This window comes from Hemiscyllium ocellatum, chromosome 19 (assembly GCF_020745735.1).
Source record: "Hemiscyllium ocellatum isolate sHemOce1 chromosome 19, sHemOce1.pat.X.cur, whole genome shotgun sequence".
NCBI classification, from domain to species: Eukaryota; Metazoa; Chordata; class Chondrichthyes; order Orectolobiformes; family Hemiscylliidae; genus Hemiscyllium; species Hemiscyllium ocellatum.
Window position 1 is genome coordinate 23392531 of NC_083419.1, and position 22030 is coordinate 23414560.

The 22030-nt window shown below is 40.3% G+C and overlaps 1 protein-coding gene across 1 annotated transcript in view; it reads right to left on the reverse strand.

Annotated features, from left to right (window-relative positions):
• Positions 1-22030, reverse strand: part of lrriq1 (leucine-rich repeats and IQ motif containing 1) — a 185301-nt gene that overhangs the window by 158044 nt on the left and 5227 nt on the right. Inside the window, exons 4-8 of the mRNA XM_060840054.1 lie at positions 21118-21212; positions 19591-19714; positions 17184-17410; positions 3434-3508; positions 1303-2574 (exon numbers count right to left, since the gene is read on the reverse strand). Coding sequence (XP_060696037.1) covers positions 1303-2574; positions 3434-3508; positions 17184-17410; positions 19591-19714; positions 21118-21212 — 1793 coding nt within the window. The remainder of the gene's footprint in view (positions 1-1302; positions 2575-3433; positions 3509-17183; positions 17411-19590; positions 19715-21117; positions 21213-22030) is intronic.

The window sequence follows — 22030 nt, forward strand, 5'->3', positions numbered from 1 at the left end:
AAAAAGAATAAGCTCCAGAATAGGTTTTCCAAATGTTTACCACTTAAGGACAACTACAATTGGTATAAAACACACAAAGGAATTCACATTTTTTTATTGAGCTAAGTTAGCTGTAGACTTTTCATTGGCAAATAAATGAAATGCAGAATAAGGGGACTCTATCCATATGTTTTGTATAAATCGTTGAAGTGAACAATCCTGGTGTTAAGTTTTAAATTGGTGCAAAATTACCCATAATGGGGAGATGACAAATGCCTGCAGGTTTGTATTTAAATCTCATGATAGTCCTGTGTTACTGAACTGAATTACTTAGTTCAGAGTTCCATTTGCTAATCCAGATGTTTAAGCATGCAAAATCAAAAATTCCCCAGTGACTCTGTACAGCACAATTAGGACAAAGAAGTCTTCAATGTAATCCACACTCAAGTGTGTTGATTTCAGTCAAAATGACAATAAGGATACAACAATTTGCCTCATGTGCCCTGTTTCAAGAAGGGAAAGTCAACACATGCTTACGCTTTTAGTAAGGATGTGAGAATCCTTGCCGTAATTTCACACATTGTTGCATGGATAGGTGAAAATCAGGATTAGTTATGATATTTTCCATTTAAAAATCCTGCTGAAAACTTGCAAATAAATAATGGGCACCCAGGTGAAGTACCAAATACTCACTGTCACCAGATTCCTGAAGAAGGGCTCATGCCCGAAACGTCGATTCTCCTGCTCCTTGGATGCTGCCTGACCTGCTGTGCTTTTCCAGCAACACATTTTCAGCACTGTCACCATATACCCAACAAGCAGGAAATAATATCGGATGAAATATTAGCGAGAACCATAAGGTATGAAATTTGTCCTTTTTCTAGTGGAATCTAATCATAATCCCCGATTACAAAAGCTATGTTTTTCCTCACTCTTGAAAGAGTCCCAGTGGTAACTTTTGATTAGAAGCCACTGGAGGAAACTAGTGACACAACATGAAGCATGGCAGAATGTGGATGGGAAAAGAGTAGCACAACACAAGTTCACACCATCAATATCCCACAAATGGATTTCTGGTCTGAAGGCTGTCTCTTTTTCAGATGCTGATTATGAAATGAAAGGGAACATTAAAAAGCAGTAAAGAATCACTCTCACAAACATTAACAGTTGACTGTCCTGCAGCAAGATTGTCACCAGGTTTATTTAAAAGGGGTGTGAAAGTAAAATACATTTTCAAAACAAATACGTGAACAAAAAATGCCCTACTAAAATAACTCATTAAAATACTGTTAAGGTTCACCACTTATAAAATATAAATTGTACCTGCTGAAGTGAATTCCAAACCCCTGACTGTAGAATAACTCCAGGACTCAGAGGAGGTAGTCGGTTGACAGGATTAGTCTGAAGTCTGATATGCTGTTTCACTTTCTTCAACTTGTTTTCTCTGCTAATTTTGGACCAAGGTGTACACATTTTCATCCAACTTAGTCTCTTTTGTTCAACATGATCAGGTAGGGTGAGCTCTGATACTGACAAACGCTCCTCAAAATCATGATCCATACTTGAAGTTACTTTGGAAGCGCCAATCAGATCTTCTTTATGTAAGTCAACACTACTTGTATTTAATATAGATATTCCTTCACCTGACAGTCTGCCAGGATCCTTATCACTAACTGCAAATACTCTGCTTTTTTGCAGAAAGACACTGTTTTTGGGTATTGGGGGGGTATTACATTCTACTGGAAGTGTATTCTCTGCTGTTTTCTCCACTGTTTCTTCAGCTGGAAGCTTTACTTTGAGGTTTGTATTTGTAGCCGTTGCAACTATACATTGGCTCACATCTTGACTGTAATTTGCAAGAGTACTGTTTTCCTCTATATTCTGAAAGAATCCTATATTTTGAATCAAAGGAATACTCGCAGTCTCTGAATTGTTATCATCATGTTTAGCTTCTTTATTAATTCTGGAGTAAAAATCTCTCTCTTCAACTAGCTGTGGTTTATGTTCCTTCTCAATTTCTTTGTCTTCTCTTTGGCTTAAGGCCACTTGTTTATTTTCTTTTTCTAGCAACTTGCTTTCCTCATCCTTTTTATGTTCTATTTCTTTTTGCTTTTCTTCCTTTCTCCTTCTCTGTAACTCTTTTCTTTTTTCATCTTCTCTCAACTTTTGGAGTTTCTCCATCTTTTGTTGTCTCTCCTTTTCTAATCTTTGTCGTTCCTGTTCCTTTTTCTTCTCATATTCAATCTGTCTTCGTTTCTGTTCTTCTCTTTGCAATTGTTCAACTTCTTTCCACCTCTTTCCCTCTTTCTCCTCTTCTTTCCGTTTTTGTTCCAATTTTCTTTTGATTTTTTCTTCAAATGCTTTTTTCTCTTCTGCCATCCTTAACTCCAGGTCTTTTTTTCTCTTCCTTTCATTCCGCCTTTCCCTCAGTATTGGTGCATACCTTCTCCTCACTAAATACGCCCGAAACCTTGCCTGAATTATTGCTGATGCTCTGTTTTGCACCTCTTGCACTCGTATTCTCTCTTTGAGTTGCTGTTCTTCAAAGATCCTTCGTTCTTCATCCATCTTAATTTGCATTGCTTGTATTAATGCCTAAAAATTTAAAACAAGCTCAGATTACTTTATGCCCAAATATAATTTTACTCAGAATTGAAAACATAAAAATGGTTTCCGATTTTATCTGAAGTTACAATGAAAAGCTCCAATGCAATATCAAGGTTTCATCGGTTAGCTTGGTTGCCTGGATGGCTGGTTGACAATGCAAAGTGACACCAACACTGTGGGTTCAACTCCCACACCAGTTGAGGTTTCCATGAAGGATTCTCCTCCTCAGCCTCTCCCCCAACCCTCAGGTTAAACACATCATCAGTCATTGCTCTCCAATGAGAGCAGCAGCTCTCTGGTGCTATGGCAACATCACCATGTAATAACAAATAAACCTAACTCAAAAATGATCAACATGCAAGCTTTGGTGAAACCAAAATTATGCAAATTAATATCATTACAATTTAATTAATTGATTGTCTTTTCATTAACTTTGGTAAAGCTCTCCTTTAACATCGATCGCAAACATGTTTCTTCATCCAAAAGCATTTTGGTTCCAAATGACCAGCCACAGAGGTATTCTGGTGAACAGTGGACAAAGGGCTTGATAGGTTGGGTTTGGAAGTGCAGCTGTAACTGATTTGCTACATTGCCTTTACCTACTGTAGCTGCAGTGGAGGTAGAAGGCAGTAACTGAAGATGTAAGTTTCAAAATTATGATGCCAAGTATGGATTTTTGTGAATTTTGTCATGAGTTAATAACAACAGAATTATGGAATTAAAACAAAACATATAGTTTATGATTATTTATTGTATTCAAATTGAAATCACAAAATAAACAAAAAAATGCAATTAAAAGAACTGAGGAAAACAACAAAATCACAAATGCATGACTTTGATCTCCCACCTCATGTTCCTTCAACTTTCGTTCCCAAGCATCCTGGTCTTCTCCGATTTTCTTTTCCAGTTGAATCTGCTGTTGCTGAACAAGACATATAATACAATAATCTACCTAAATAAGGTTGTGCAGCTTTACATTTAGCATATCCTTATTAGAAAGCCATCTAATGTTTCACAATTTCTATCTTAAAGCATGTTCAATGATTTAGTAGAAAATTAAATAAACAAAATCTCCACTGTCATGCTGAGTAAACACATGTCTCATTTAAAATTTAAACATAGACTGTCTTTGCAGCTGCCATTCTGGAACTGCCTTTTTCTTTGAAAATGTGGGCATTAACAAATGGCTAAGACAGCTACTGAAAGGTCAAGTGACTATTGAAATTTCCACAGAATCTACTTGAAGTCTCCACAAGCTTCTCACTAGACAGTCAGACACAGGGTGAGGAAGCCCAAGTTGAAATGAACATTGTTCTGATCCCAACTGATGATACTAGTAACAAGTAAGTTCAGACTGAAACCCTGTTTGAAAGATCACGTTTTTTTTTCTGTTTGGTAAGTTAATATGAATGTTTAGTCACTGAAACATTTTCACACAAGGCTGTGGATTTTCAACACCAACAGAATATGCTTATTGTAAAAAAGAAAACAAGCTATTTCAGTATAGAAGGCAGTTGGCAACAGGAAAATCACACACAAAAGTTTGAGCCAGTTTCCTGACAGTATCCCTTAAAAAGACTTAAACTCAGAGAGTTTACACTCATATCTCAACACCTAATTGTTTCATTTAACTGAATCCTGAAAAATCTCAGTCTTTTCCAAATCTGCTGACAAGAACATTTCCATGAATCTGGCAGTCTAAACATTCTCAACTCAATAATCTGCAGATTTCCTCTTCAAACTCTCCTGATTTGGAAGTTTTACCAGCTAAACTCTTCTGCTGAAGTGATTTGTTTCCTGAAAAACTCATTCTAAGAGGGAAGTTAAACTTGCATCTTAATTTAATACTGTTATATTCTGAACTAATTAAAAGAATTTTTGTTCATCCTAGATCCTTCTGAACTGAAAGCAAAGCTATTGGCCTTAGATGTTGACCATATTTGTTGGTAAACACAACAAGTATAAAAATCTTTCCATGAACATTAGTCTGCAATCACTCATTTGTTAACAAGTTTCTGGATTGAGTCATAGCTTTGAACCTTTTTTATTTTAAAACAAAAAAGCTTAAGAGAAAGAATCAATATCCATCACCTTCCATTTTGAAATCAAAATTCTTAAAATCATATTAATATGTACCTATCATCACAACAAGGCAAGACACAACCCACCTTTGTGCTGGGTACCAGTTTTTGGTGAACTCATTCAAGACTTAAAATGAATGTACATCCAGACTCCTGATGAAACCCAACAGGGGGAGCTGCCTAAAAATCAGTTGATCACAAGTAAGTGGAAATGCCCATCATTTATCTCATCTTGTAGAACAAAGGCTTTAGACTTGCAAAATGTTCTAGGTGGACAACAGCATCGGATCATCTGACTTAAAACTAACTTCAAGAGACAAATTTTTTAATCCCAAGAACCAAACAGAATTTGGTTAATCTATGATCACATTGGCAAGAAAGTTGGGAAAACTGCATGAGATGGGCAATGAGGAACTTATTGACACCAAGAGTAAAATGGTTTATTATCCAACCAAGTGTTGAACAACAAGATAAGATTCTCACCACTTGAGCAGCAAGAGGGCCTATTTGCATCAATCAACATCTCACTAATAGTTAATCTTGCCCCATTTATGTTCAGTTTTCCATTACCCCACCATCAAATAGAAACTAGAAAGCCTCAATTCCCAACATGGACTGCATCAGGGTGCACTTCAGGGATCCTCACTTACTCTCTTAGTACTCACTCTCATGCACCTGCTTGGATACTCATTAACTTGCCTTGCTTGTTTCATACTTTGTTGCCTCAGCTGGAGCTAAAACCTCACAGAACCCCTGTCTTGCCTTGCCATTTGGTGCAGTCACAAAGCACAGCAGTTTTCCACGTTTGTCAGCAATCATCAGCGAAGGGGGTAGACACGTAGCTACATGTACAGCAATCTCATGCCTGCAACATTTGCCAGCAGCACACACACCAAACACACTGCATGTACAGCAAGCATATGGCCATGCCTCAAAATCTAAAGGGAGAAATCAGAGTAAAGTCAATAGAGACATCTTTCAGTCAGGAGTACCTGGCACAATAAGTAAAGGGTAGCCTCCAATATTAGTCCGGGAATTGAGCACAGTCAATCTGGGTACACATGCTGACCACTGTTATTAGACTTTTGAATGGATTTCTCAAATTTCAAATCCAAATGTGATCTTGCATTTGCACACCTTCCTTGCAGCTGTAACATTGAACAGAGCAATACAATCACCCTAACATCTTAAATTAGACTAGAATAGATTCCCTACAGTGTGGAAACAGGCCCTTCGACCCAATATTTGTGTCCTTGTATGTTGTGATCTGCCTGTAGTGCAAGAAAATCAAATTTTTCACTGTACTTAAGTATATGTGACAGTAATAAATCAAATCAAATTAACAGTGCAAACTGGGAAATCAGTCAGGAAGCTGCACAGAGATTAGTCAGGGGTCCGATCAGTCATCAGTTGAGGATATCTGTTTGAAATTAGTCAAGGGAGTTTAACGACAAAAGTCAAGGAGAAGTTATCAGGAGCCATTGCTGCAAAAAAGAAGCTGAGGAATTCAATTGTAGGGATTGAAGGCGCCATTCTGTGATGTAGAGAGAATAATCTTGGAGGAGGAGGGCAACTCAATGTATAAAGAGGGCAGGGGCAATACAGAAAAGAAAGAAAAGGGGTAATGCAGGAGAAGGGAGCAGGTCAACACCGCCCTGGCCTCACTGGGGGCAACACATGACTATATCTGCTATGCTGACTCCATATGCATGAGGTTTGGGGTAAAGTGGGGAAATGAACAATTAGATAGATGGGTGGGTCGGAATGTGAACAAATTTAATGCTGATGGTGTTAACAGAAAAGAGAGAATACTGTTTGTATCTTTGGAGTACTAAGAGTAATAGGTTGAGCATGGGCTATTCTGCTTGATGCCTCAATGTGTTTCCTTGCATCACGATGCAAACAGTATGTATCGAATGGAGTTAAAACAGGCTGACATTGCATTGACAGAGCACAGAGTAAGTGTTGTTCTGTGAGGAGGGCTTCATATTTGAGTGATGTGAGGCACTATGAAAGGCAATAACACTGCACAGATACCTGAACAGTTCAGGTAAAAGTGTGAGCACTAAATGCTATACATGAATCTAAAGCATTAATCCATTGTGACAACCACAAATCCTTGCCCGAAGCACTCTTGACCACATCATTCCACATCAGAAATCAATCCACAAATGGCTGTGAAACACAAACAATATTTTATAGCCTGGAAAGATTCAGTTTGATTGTCAAAGTTGCAAGCACCTTCCAAGTTCCCATATTCTGTACATGCTGCACAATCTACTGAATTCACATCTTAACATAATCAAGGCCTCTTGTAGCGCTAAACCCTGTACCTTGAATGTTAAAGCTGCTGCTAGACAAACATTCTCTCACACAGATGGTGATCAAAAGTGAGCATATATTTCCAAATGTGAGGATAAATTTACAATGATGTGTCCCCTGTGCTACATACATGCCCTCACAGGGTCTTACAAGTCAGAGTCTTAGATCACAGAAGAGTTCTTTCAGCCCATCAAATCTGCATCAACAAAAAACAAACCCAACACCTAGCTACACTAATCCCACTTTTCAATGCTTGGCCAATAGTCTTGAATGTTATGACCTTTCAAGAGTTCATCCCTATACTTTTTAAAGATTACACGGAATTTTATAGCGAATAAACAACTACCTTGGGTTTTCTTTCAACAGGAATCACCAGGAAAAACACCCCGAGAAAGAAAGTTATCAACTATCAGGAAATTTTTGGACTGAGGAAACCAATCTCAATAAAGAGGCCCTCTTTGTGGCAGTATGCTGTGAAATTGTGTGTTGAGTCCACTGACTCCAGAAGCAGACTGGAGGCAGAATGGCCAGAATGATGAGGAAAATGGATCATGTTTCTGGCCAAGTATAAACAGCCCTCCTGAAAGTTGTTCTTGCTGAGAGAGAAGAAGCTGGTGCATTCTTGCTGGTGTGTTGTTGAATATCTGTCAGCAGTCTGGTTAGTAAGAAACAAGGGATCACTCAAAACAAGAACAGTGAACAGAATTAAAACAGAATTGAAAATCAGAAACAGAATTAAAATTTTCCTGTGTCAAAAGAGCATGGAAGTTCTGTGTAGAGCAGAAGCAATTATTGCATATGACCTGCACAGAAAGAGGGGGTGCGAGGGATGCTGTAGGTGTAAAGTTGTCCCACGTTTCCTGTAATGGTAGGAAAACCACATGAAAACTAAATTAATTGCCAATTCTTGGACAGCTTGTTATTTGCACTGGAAGCAATGGCCCATCCCTGGGCAATAAAAAAAACTCTAGATTTTAATGCTGCCACTTGAGCTTGTTTCATGAAAGAAGTGAGAGTGCTGGTGAAGTTTCATAAGATTCAGCCATGCAAATGGCTGCATCGTGGCAGTTTCAGTGGGAGCTGACACTCTGGATTAACTGAGATGAATATAATTCTTCAGAGGTTGAATTTGCTTCGCTGTGTGTGGAACTATGATCCTTCCAATTACGCTTTCACCATCCAGCCAACGATATGATAGCACCCAAATGTCCATTGTCCATTGAGACAAATGAGTTGGACTCAAAGGGAGCACATCAACAGGGATATATGCAATCCAAAATATGCCATAGCACACTGGCATGGAAACAACAAATGCCTAGACTTCTAGGAGCCAAGCTATAGAGCGGCATGGTGGCTCAGTGGTTAGCACTGCTGCCTCACAGTGCCAGGGACCCAGGTTCGATTCCAGCCTCCGACAGACTGTGTGGAGTTTGCACATTTGTCTACGTGGGTTTCCTCCCACAATCCAAAAATGTGCAGATTAGGTGAATTGGCCATGCTAAATTGCCCTAGTGTTAGGTGCATTAATCAGAGGGAAATGGGTCTGAGTAGGTTACTCTTCAGGAGGTCGGTGTGGACCTGTTGGGCTGAACGGCCTGTTTCCACACTGCAGGGAATCTAATCTAATCTAAAATCTATGCTCAACTAGATAATCGTAATCTCACACGTGAGCAAACACAGGTGATGAGTTGTGCCTTTCAAGGCAAATCTGACTTGCCTTACATGCTTTCATCATTATCATTCCAGATGTTGCAGAGGAGTACCACCACAGAAGATGCAGGATTGATGGTAATGTAGTGTGATTTCAAGATTCTGATCCAGAAGGAATTCTCTATCCAATACAAAGGAAGAACTCCTCTACTGTTACTAGGGAAGTATGATAGGAGGTAGCAGCTACAATGATACAGCAAGTGAACACTACCAGTCAAAGATCTAGTGCCACAACCAGTTTCATAATAGGCTCTATATCATTAAGATGAGTTGTTTGGCAGAAGCACATATATCCCAATGATGGTTGACAGTTGAATGACAAAGCTGCTGGAACACATGCTTCTCTTTTAACATGGATCAGTGTTTGACCAAAACATTCATGTAAGCTCAACCAGTTATAGGGTGACTCCCTTACCAACCGGGCATCAGGTTAAGGAAGGGATGTCTAAACCTCACTGTGTTCCACTACCCCATTGATGAGTTTCTTCCCTGAATGCAAGATTGAATAGGATTATATTACACTATTTTTTACTGGCAGAAAAGGGATGAGAATGCCAGAGAGGTGACCTGGACCAGGGCAACAGGGAAGAAGTGGGTTGAATGGGGGGAGGGTAGTGTAGCACAGTGTAATCTTCTCATTTGAGAGAATGAATATTGCTAGGGTGTCCTGAGAGTTCAGCCCAAAGCAAGGGCAGATTGGGAAGTTGCTTTGAGAAGGTGAATGAAGAGCAGGTTGTGGGATACAGGTTTCCACTCGGATGAACAAAGACATTGGCTTGTGTGATTGTTATTTCAAAGTTTACACAAATTACTTTTTTTTATGTCTTTACTTTCTTTTATGTCTTTCTTTTATGCCATACCTTAACAGCATTCACTCCTCTATTGGGCATCAGGATAAGGAAGGCATGTTTAAAGATACTCAGTCAGATCTGACCAGCTCACACTTGCTAACACAGATAGCGGTACATCAGTTAGATATTCTGGTATCTGGCTTCAGTGGCATAAGAAGGGCCAGGAAAAGGTGTCTAAATCAGAGGCATCTGTTCACAATCTCTTTTGGAGGAGGACAGACAGTCATAATGATGCTCCAACAGGCAATGAGGTAGGGCCTTGCAGTACAGTGCCTGCAGCAGCAGATATTTAAAATCTGATTGAGGACTCAAATACAACCACAGGGATGCCAACACAGCAGACTTCCTAGCAGCACTAGAAAGCACACTCAGGAACAATGGACTGACAGAAGAGACACAACAAACAGTGAGACAAACGGTAGTACCCATGATGATAAGAAAACGACAAACACATAACCTCAACACCAAGGAGAGGGAAGCACTGAAAGCACTGAAAAATGACAAAAACATAATCATACTACCGGCAGACAAAGGCAGAATGACGGTCATCCTAGATAAATCAGACTACATCAGTAAAGCACAACAACTACTCGCAGACACCAACACCTACCAAATGAAGGATTCCGACCCCACACCACAACTCACCAATAGAATAAACAACACACTAAGGAATCTACAAAAAAACGGACAGATAACCAAAGCGGACCAGCAAAGAATGAAACCGGAAAGCAACAACACCCCCAGATTCTATGGACTACCCAAAGTACACAAACCAGACATCCCACTCAGACCCATAGTATCACTACCAGGGACACCAGCATACAAACTGGCCAAAGAACTACAACAAAAACTGAAACACCTAGTCAGCGGATCCAAACACTCCATACAATCAACACAGGAATTCTTGGACGTCATCAGGAATACACACATAGACAAAGAAGAAACCATGGTATCATTCGACGTGACGGCACTGTTCACTTCAATTGACAAAACCCTAGCCAGAGAAACAATAGCCAACCTACTGGACATACATAACAGAACACAGGAGGCCGAACCTATCAACAAGGATGGCATACTTAAACTACTGGACCTGTGCCTCACCACACACTTTACATTCAACAATCAGATATACGAACAAATCAACGGAACACCCATGGGTTCACCAATCTCGGGACTCATAGCAGAGGCAGTTATGCAAAGGTTAGAACATACAGCCCTACCACAAATCCAACCCAAACTCTGGATCAGATATGTGGATGACACTTTTGTAATCATCAAAAACACAGATATAGAAAAAACACACTGAATCATCAACGCCACACTCACAGGAATCCGATTCACGAGAGAAGAGGAAAAGGATAGCCAACTCCCATTCCTAGACGTGTTAGTAGAGAGAACACCCAACGGAGAATTCACCACAAGGGTACACAGGAAACCAACACACACAGGCCAAGTCTTAAACTAGGAAAGTAACCACCCCAACACACACAAACGAAGCTGCATCAGGACACTATTCAAAAGGGCCACAACACACTGCAGTACACCAGAACTGCGAAAAGAGGAAGAGGAACATCTATACAAGGTATTCGCCAAAAACAGATACCCACGCAACTTTATCACCAGATGCCTAAGAGATAGACCGAGGAACGAGGACATGCCACAACCAAAAGGACTAGCCACTCTACCATACGTCAGGAGCGTCTCAGAACTGACAGCCAGACTACTGCGACCCTTAGGACTCATAACAGCACACAAGCCAACATCCACGCTCAGACAACAACTCACTAGAACAAAGGACCCAATACCCAGCATGAGCCAAACTAACGTAGTTTACAAAATACCATGCAAGGACTGCACAAAACACTATATAGGACAAACAGGAAGACAGCTAACAATCCGCATCCATGAACATCAGCTAGCCACTAAACGACACGACCAGCTATCTCTAGTAGCCATACACTCAGACAACCAGGAACATGAATTTGACTGGGAAAACACCACTATCATAGGACAAGCCAGACAGAGAACAGCCAGAGAATTCCTAGAAGCATGGCATTCATCCCCAAACTCCATCAACAGACACATTGACCTGGACACCATATACAAACCACTACAGCTGAAACTGACACCCGGAAGCGGCAAGAACATCCATCAACAGACACATCGACCTGGACCCCACATACAAATCACTGCAGCTGAAACTGACACCGGAAGCGGCAAGAACAAACCAATATAAATACCGGAAGAAACATCAAAGCAGCGCTTCACACGAGGCTCCAACAGCACTAATGATGTTCCCTAGCCAGGGAACGAAACGTTTGCAGCAAAAACTTCCAGCTCGGCGAGCAGAACCACAACAGCAGCAGATATCTGACAGAGTTCCCTGAGGCATTGAAAGCCCACTCACTTGAAGTAGAGGAATCAATTTCAGTGAATAGCCAACCATATTTCTGGAGCTTGATAAGGTGAGGGCAGTCTATGACAGAAGCAATGGCCATATTCATGGAGTGTGGCATAAATTTTGCACAAATTGATAACTTTCAAAGACATGAGAGCTTCAATTTTATTAGCTGGAAGAATTAGTTTAACAACTTAAAGATTTCTATGCAAAATCTTTCAGCTTGGAAGCTTCATAAAATAAAACCATTCCTGATGGAATGACTGGGTCCTCTGAGCTGAAAACCTGATTCTCCTGCTCAGAGGAAACTGTTCCCCCTTCTAACTGAACTTCAGATTCCTCTGAACATTAAATCAAAAGTTAAACAAATGATCTCTGATCTTAGCAATAGAAAACTTTTCATCTATTAACTCAAAAGGTGTCTTGCTAGGCAGTTGACCAGATTACGTCCTCTTGGAATATTTGTGTTTATTTAGGTCACTGCCCCAAATGACTTTTTGACCAATGAGACCACCTTTACCTTAAAGTTCCAAATGATAATAATGTATGATTCACCTTTTATCACTGCCACTACTGTCCAATTGTAGCCCCAATTTTGAAAGAGCATCTGATAAAAATCTGTGGATCGCAGTGAATTGAAGAGTGGTGACAGTGAAGGATTCAGCCATGCTGATAATATTGATTGTCAAGAGTTGTTACTGGAATTCTGTCATTGGGGATGGACATCTACTAGATGATGTACAGCCCCAACTTAATGGATATTTATGCAGCAACGGTTCAGAAGTGACTTGTTTCAGGTTGTGCAATGACATCCTCAAAGCTGCTTCGGTAAATCAACTATATTTTAAGATGCCCCTTGTGACAATGCTATCTTCTGTGATGCTGGCAATGGGCACATTTGTCTGTCCCTCAGGATATCCTCCATTGTTACTCTCACCTTTGATAGCACCTCCATTGGTGTCAATAGTGTCGGCTTCATTTTCTAAACCTCCTTCTCCTCTGATGTTGGTCTTTCACTGGCTTCTGCATCCTCAATGTAAATGACCCTCCATATTGTGCCACATTATGGAGCATGCAAATGACCATTATCCTCAACACTCTTCCAGGCGATCTCTGGACGTTTTCTTCCAAGTTGTCAAGGCATTTGTACCACATCTTCAACAGGGTAATAGCCTGCACAATAACGGTCTTCAGCTGCCAATAATAGCAACATTGGGACTGGGTCTCCAGGGAGTAACAACACTTCCATAATGGGTAGCCTTTGGAGTCACAGTATTAAAATGTGTGCTTCTGCCCACCAGGTCTATATTGACCAACAGAGATCAAACTACACTAATTCCATTTACCTTTACGTGACCCATGGCTACTATGGTCTGGCATTTTAAGTACTCATCCAGATGCTTCTTAAATGTTGAGAGAGTACTTGCCTCCACCACTGTCTCAGGCAACACATTCCATACATCTACCACCCTCTCTGTGAAAGAAAATTTTCTCTGATCTGTTCCTCACCTTAAACTTATGCCCTCTGGTCTTAGACGTGTCTGCCATGGGGAAGAGATTCTCGCTGTCAATGCCACTCATAATTTTGTATACCACAACCTTCACTCTCCTCTGCTTCAAGAAAAACAAACCCAGCTTATCCAGTCTCTCCTCATGACAAACATTTCATCCCAGGCAATATCTTGGTGAATTTCCTCTGCACCCTTTCCACCACAATCACACCCTTGCAATAGTGAGGTGACCAGAACTGCACACAGTATTCTATCTATGACCTTACTAATGTTTTATAAAGTTGTAACAAGACTCCTTTGCTCTTATATTCTTAGCCACAGCTAATGAAGGCAAGTATCCCATATGCCTTCTTCGCCACCCTGTTAACCTACTCTGACACTTTCAGAGATCTACGGACATGCATACCAGGGTCCCTTCATTCCTCTGTACTTCTTAAGTATCTTCCATTCATTGCATACGTCTGAGCCTTATTAGACCTCCAAAAATGCAACACCTCGCATTTATTGCAATCAAATTTAATCTACCATTGCTCTGCCCAATTTACCAGCTGATCAATATCAGACTGTGGTCCGAGACTATCCTCATCGCTAACAATACCCACAATATTGTGTTATGGGCCAGACCAGGTCCCCTCAATATATTTTATGAAGGTAGCCTATACCATAATTTTATATTATTCTAAAGGTAGATGTGAAATGCCATGTTCCAGATGTGATGCAACTGGTCAAACTACTAACCTTAAGCAAATCACAATTTATTTAAACACTATGGTTAAAATATAAACTTAACTCTTGGCAAACTTAACCAAATAATCGATATGGTACCTATTACTAATGAACTGTTCCAATATAGTAATATTCCAAGAACAGACTCCTTAGCAAAAAGGCAAATTCAGATGCAAATTCTCACATGCAGTTCTCCAATCCGGGAGACAAAAAACATCAAGAGAAAATTCAGAGAAAGTAGCACCGAGGATACATTCAGTGAAACTTCCAACTCTTTTGAGACCCAAAGGCTTCTGCTTAAGACTACCTAAAAGCTAAAAAGCCTGTTCTGAGAGAGCTGGCCATACCCAGGCAACTTCCATTGCTCCACCTTAAAAAAAACCCAAAGTCCCACAAATTGTTTATTTCTTTCGAAACAGCTCTCTGCCTCCTGCTTATAATCTCTTTTTAAAGAAAAACAGGACAAAATAACCTCTTAAAGTAACAGCATTGTCGCATGAGTCACCTGCAACTTACTAATTACACCATCTACATTCACATTCAAGTTGTTAATGTATATAACAGGGTCTCAGCACTGATCCCTGTGGTACGCTGTTAGTCACAGGCTTCCAATAACCCTTTGCTTCTTATGTGTAAGATAATTTGGATCCAGCTTTCCAACTTGCCTTGGACCCCATGGGTTCTTAAATTTTGGACCAGCCTTCCATGTTGGACCTTGTCAATATGTTTTGCATTATTCAATGCATGCACAGCCTTTAGAAGCTGCTGACCTTGAGTGAATTAATGGCACCATCATTTAAGGTCGAAAATGTAAGCCATTCTTGACATTGCTCTAACCACAATTCCTCAACTCTACACAGGCCACATTTTTTGACATGTGTTTGAAGTACAGCTCAGTTCTTCATGGAATAAGTGTGGCACATTATCAGATAAGCTGAAGCAATAACACTTGGAACAAGAGCAGATCTGGAAAAAACATCTGCAAAATTAGACACAACAGACAGGTTCCCACTTTATTTGTTATTCTCAATTCCATTGTTAGTTGATGATAGTATTTCTATTCTCACAAGAGATCCAAAATAACATTAATTCACTTTAAACTTGATTCAAAGTAAAAGGAGAAGGTAAGGTTGTCATAGTCTTCTTGCAATGTAGGGCTGCTCTCTCATTAGACCTGAGGATCACCACACCCCAGACAAGCAAAGAAGTCAAGAAGGAGAGTTGGTTATGGAAACCTCCATCAGTGTGGGAATTGAACACATGCTGTTGAAATCACTCCACGTTGTCAACCAGCCATTCAGCCAACTGAATGTCTTTAACCAGTCACTGTCCAACGTTGTGATTGGGATTCAGCCACTGACTACCAATAACCCCTGTCCATATTGCCAAGTTTCAACTTCTCTCCGAAAACAAAAAAAATGCTTGAGATCACAGCAGATCAAGTAGCATCCATGGAGAAACAGCAAGCTAATGTTTCAAGTCTAGATGACTCTTCATCGGAGCTGACGTGAAGTGTGGAAGAGACAGCATTTATGGTTGAGGGGATGGGGGTGGTGGAAGGAGGTTGGAATGTTGGGGGAGAAAGAATGTTGATAGTTCAGATTAAATGATCAGCATGTGAGAATGGCAGAACAATGGTATGTCTAACTGCCAGACTTGAAAGAACAGGCAGTCCCACTGGGATGGGAGGAGGGGAGAGAGGCGGGATAGACTATGTAACAAGTAAGCTAAAAGAAAGGGAAGGAATGGCTTCACAATTTGAAGGTGTCGAATTCAATGTTGAGCCCCGAAGGTTGTAATTTGAAGATGAGATGCTCTCATACCCCATCTCTCATTGCATAAATGCTGCCACTTCCACAATTCAGTTCAGCTCTGATGAAGAGTCATAGGTGGCATGGTGGCTCAGTGGTAAACACTGTTGCCTCACAGCACCAGGGACTCAGGTTCGATTCTAACCTTGGGTGACTGTCTGTTGGAGTCTGCACATTCTCCTTGTGTCTGTGTGGATTTCGTCCGTGTGCTCCAGTTTCCTTCCACAATTCAAAGATGTGCAGGTCAGGTGAATTGGCCATGCTAAACTGCCCATAGTGTTAGGTGCATTTGTTAGAGGGAAATGGGTCTGGGTGGGTTGCTGTTCGGAGGGTCATTGTGGACTTGTTGGACTGAAGGGCCTGTTTCCACACTGTAGGGAATCTAAGCTAAACTCAAAACGTTAGCTTGCCATCTCTCCAATGGATACTCCCTGACCTGCTGTTCAAATTTCAGCATGTCCAGTAATTTGCTCCAACTTCTATTTATTGTTTTATTGATCAGCAGCTTTCAAGCCTGATCATCAATGTTCCTGGTCCTATCAGTCTTTCTAATTGCACTTCGGAACTAAAAAATAGGTTTGTCTTACAATTCATTCACTAGGTACAGAGTACACAGAACAATTTCCTAACAGCTTGCCTAAGTGGCTGTTCCAGGCCAGCATGTATGTCCACTGAAACCTTCACTTTATAAGAGATAACCATGAACACAGATTCCAAATTACAATTAAAGTAAAATCTCTGCTTGCAGTCTCTCCTTTCTCCATTCACCTTTCTCCATTCATTATATGTCTGTTTTATGTTTATTGTTTTAAGTTTACTTGATTTCTAGATAATAAAACACATTTTATCTTATCCTCTTTAAAAGAAAAATGTACATCAAGTATAAACATTATATCTTTAATCAACGGCTACCGGATTCCACCATTTAGAGCCATAGCCTCTGAACCACTGGAGGGTGGCTGAAAAACCAATTGTTTTCGCCAGTTCTTTCGGCAAACTCTTGGGAGTGACAGGATTATATCTTAGATAATTTGTGATGAACATTTCCAGCATTGTATAGAAGAACCTGCTGTTAGCTCTCTTATCTGTAGCACTGTAATATTACAACAAAACAAGAAAAACATTCAAAGTATTAATTTTACTGCAATGCAGTATTGTCACCTCATTAAATTTAGTCTAACACTTACCTGCCTCTCCTCTGCCAGTCTCTCTAGTTTTTCTTCAAATTGTTGCTGTCTACTCTTGGCTCTTTCCTCTTCTTCCACTGCCAGCTCCTTTTCTCGTTTCCTCCATTCCATCAACTCTGCCAGCTTTGATTTCTTCAGTGCTTCTTGTTCTATTTCCCACTGTTGTAGTGACAGCTGACAACGTTCCTCCACCTCTTTGCACTCATGAGCTAAAGTCTCTTCATTATCTGAACCCAAATAAATGATTACTTATCAAAGTGTGGGTTTGTTTTCCTGGTAAATTTCACTCACTCCATTACATGACAACAACCAAAGTTGAATTTATAGCCAATTTATTACACAGAGATCTCAACATCAGGATAAGCTGGTAGTTGAAAAATTTGTATTTCCACAATATAAATGGACAGATTCCATTGATGAAGGCACTGAGTAAATCTGATGTTACATTCCCATTTATTTCTGTGACAAACTGCAAACACTGGAAAACTGTGATAAAAGAACCCAGAAATGCTATAAATTCACAGCACGCTTGCCTATCATTTCAAGTTTAAATGCTCATCAAGTCTAAAAAGTGGTTGATAAATAAGCTCTTCTAATTAAACTTCAGTGCGGCACAGTGGCCCAGTGGTTAGCACTGTTGCTTCACAGCACCCAGGACCCAGTTTTGATTCCCAACTCTGGGAAAACTGTGTGAAATTTGCACATTCTCCCTGTGTCTGTGTGGGTTTCCTCCAGGGGCTCTGGTTTCCTCCCACAATCCAAAAGATGTGCAAGCCAGGTGAATTGGCCTTGTTAAATTGCCCACAGTGTTAGGTGCATTAGTCAGGGGTAAATAATGGGTTTGGGTGGGTTACTCTTCAGAGGGTCAGTGTGGACTTGTTGGGCCAAAGGGCCTGTTTCCATACTGTAGGAAATCTAATCTTAATGCACAAACAGAGGGGGAGGGTGAAAACAAAATCAGAAATATCAATAACATTCAAGAAGTTTGGCATCGTCCTGCACAAAGTAACTTATTTGGATCAGCATTCCACCTTCAACATTTACTCCCTCCTCCAATGAAGAATGATGGTATTAGTGCATATTATATGAATGGTGTGTTACACCAACCCACCTTTAATGGCACCATTTAAACCCCAGCTATATAGGACAAGAGCATCAGAACATGGGAACAGTACAAACTGTAAATACTGCAACTCCCATTCAAAGCACTGAGGATTGTGATAGTTCAAGAACATAGCCTAACCTTATCTTCTCAAAGGCAGCTGGAGATAATCAACAAATGCTGGCTTTGCCAACAACATCCGCATCCTGTACATGAATACTTTTTTAAAATCCCTGTCACACAGAAATAAATGCATCATATGAACAGGTTTTTTTTTGAAAAGCTGTAAAATGATGAAAATGGGTGGGTGAAAGATGATCATCATAGTGAGGCACTTGCAAAGCATAATTTCACTTATGTTGAAAAATGTGGTGCTGGAAAAACACAGCAGGCCAGGTAACATCCGAGGAACAGGAGAACCAACGTTTCGGGCATAAGCCCTTTTTCAAAAATGAGAAAGGGCTTATGCCCAAAACGTCGATTCTGAAATCACTGACCTTTCTGAAAAGGTTTTTTTGCACAGGATTCTGACCTAAAAAGATTGGGCAGTTAACCCATGTTCTCTACTAAAAAGAATGCAAAATTTAAAGGGACCATGTGGCTGTTGTCGCTTGGTCAGAGTTCCATGACAGCCATTGCTGCATTGTCCCTTGTGATCTCAAACCTTTGCTGCCTGACCCAATGGGTGATAGAACCAACATTTTGGGAAGTCCTGGCTTAAGTACAAGTAGCTTTGGGACAATGCGTGTTTTGGCAGTCCGATTTGGCTGTAACGTCGCTGAAGAATTAGAGTAACAGTGTTTTCGAGAACATTAACTTCCGTTGGCAATAGCACGATTCCAGCAGGGTTTAGTTCAGGCACTTTGTTCTGCGCATGCGCCACTGTACACATTGGAATCTCTGCACGTTCTGCGCATGCACTGATATCCACGCCTAACTCTCTGCACCATTCTGTGCATGCGCGTTGTCAGCACCAGCCTTCTTACCATTCAGTGCAAGCACAATGTCCGACAGAGCAGCTTTCTGTGAGAAGTACTATACAGAGATGTACTCTAACTTAATTGTGTTTTGTTAATAAATATAATTTCAACCTTTATTCAGGCTGAGCTATACCTTGTGTTATATTTTGTGACGATTTTTGAGCAATTGTGAGTGATATTTTTGCAGGTCTGCCCCTAACCTCACTTTTCCCATAAACATCATTATCTCTATGAAACAATTTTCGATTAAGCAAGGTTGTGCTGGAACACAACTATGGCATTATAGGAGTACTTTCTGTATTACATTTACAACTTTAAATTTTACCTGGCATTGTCTCATTCTCAGCACAATGATTGCCTGTCTTCATCTGAACACTGGTTCCCATATTCTGTTGCGGTTCTACATGGGTCTGCATCCTTTGTTCTTCTTCTTCAATTTGGACCAGTATCTAAAGAAACCAATGAAAACTGGTACATATGTCCACTGATTTTGCTGTGATAAATTAAAATTGAATACCAACATTCTGAAATTCAGACCACTTGCAGATTTCAAGCGTCTTATTACACCTTTCTTACAGCATAATCTTACGCACCCAAAAGAACTGACTTTGAGATCATCTCAACAATTGCATATTTCATTTGCATATTATCCTCTACTATCCATTCACCTCAAATGCACATGCTTGGCCACATACTCCTCTGTGAAAACAATGCAATATAGCGTAAGAATGTCTTGGCAACCCAAGATAATCCCGACATTATTTTCTCCAGAACAAACCATCTCTTTCAATCCACCTTCTCTGATCTTATTACAACTTCATGTTCAAAGTCAAGTGAAAAGAGCTCTTGGATTTCTTCATCAAAACTGAATCCATTAATCAGTTGCTTCTATTGCTCCCTCATTTGTTGCATGTACAATTCATTGTTATGATAGCATCTCACATCTAACTTATTGATTAGTATCTTCATTTCCCAAAATTACGGAGCCCTGGCCTTACAGCTTAGCTATACCAGTTATTCGTAATGCTGCTTTTACCTGTTGAAGCCAGGATGGTTGTGAGCACCAATGAAATGCCCCAACAGCAATGTGCTCCAATGCACCATCTGTCCCGAATATTTTCCCCTTGGGCAATACAGTGGCACAGTGGTTAGCACTACTGCCTCACAGGGCCAGGGTCCCAGGTTTGATTTCAGCCTTGCATAACTGTGTGAAGTTTATACATTCTCCCTGTACCTATGTGCGTTTCCACCAGGTACTCTGGTTTCATCTCACAGTCCAAAGATGTATGGCTTAGGTAGATTTGCTATGTTCAATTGTTCTATCATGGCCAGGGATGTTTAGGCTGGGTGAATTAGCCATGGTAAATGCGGGATTACGGGGATAGGATAAGGAGACTGTGTGTGGGTGAAATGCTCTTCAGTGATTGAGTGTGGATTCAATGGGTTTAATGACCTGTTTCAACTGTTGGGATTCTATGGGTTATGTACTGAGTATCCTCATTCGTATTTATCATTCCCTCTATATCTCAGCATGCTACCCCTTGTGCCCATAACTGACTTCCCCAGCTTCACTATTACTTCACTTTCACTGAGCAGACCCTAATGATTCATTATGGCCCACCCCAACTGACCATTTTGAAAAATGTGTTGAATTAAAGAAAATATACGCTAAGTATTTTAGCTCGAAGCAGAACATTTATGTCAACTTTTCACAATGACTATTTTTGCATAAGGTTGTAAGACTGAAAAAAATTAGATGTTCAATAAAAAGTATAAATAAAATCAAAAGATGCAATAATCAGACTGTAGATCTTCTTACAAATACAAATATGAAATTGATAAGTGATATTACCTTCTCTTTCAGGTTCAAATGATCTTCACCAAACTCAGCAGCTAATTCCATCAACATTTCTGTTCCAGGATAACTGCGCTCAGGATAAACAGCATCTGCAAAACAAAGATATCACTAAGAACACGCTGTCTGATTGGCACATCAAGCCTTCCTGAAGAGATGCCATGGGATTCTCAACAAGTCTCCAGGTGACAATAGATGTGAGACATGGACAGAGCTGAAACACTGTCCCTATGCTTTTATTAACAATAATATTTTGTAGACAATTGATGCACGATAAATTCAAGTTAAACTCCATGCTGGGAGATTCTTCACCTTCGGTAAGGATTTAAACCAGACAGTAGCAGGTCAGCTGCCTGTGCACTCCACCAGACTTTCAGGCAGAATTCTGTAAGTTTCAATTAGATCCCCTGAATGGAGTTACAAGGATGAAGGGGGATCTAATTGAAACTTACAGAATACTAAATAGCCTGGACAGAATGGATGTTGGAAAGATGTTTCCATTAGCAGGAGGGACTAGGACCCAATGGCACAGCCTTAGAATAAAGGGAAGACCCTTTAGAATGGAGATGAGGAGAAACCTCTTCAGCCAGAGAGTGTTGAAGGCTGTGGAGGCCAGGTCACTGAATATATTTAAGACAGAAATAGATAGATTCTTGATTGTCAAGGGGATCAAAGGCTATGGGGAGAAAGCAGGAGAATGATGGGCCAGATAGCCTAATTTCTGCTCCTATGTCTTATGGTCTTAAATGTCTCCCTTGTGGCCTTACTGCATTTACAGACTGGTATTTCACTCAAAGGTTAGGGGGTTATATTAGATGTTAGCTTCAATTTCATTGAAACACACCTATATATTATACAGTTTTTGCCAATTTTGACCAAATGTCAAATGCGCAGTAATTTCAATGGTAAA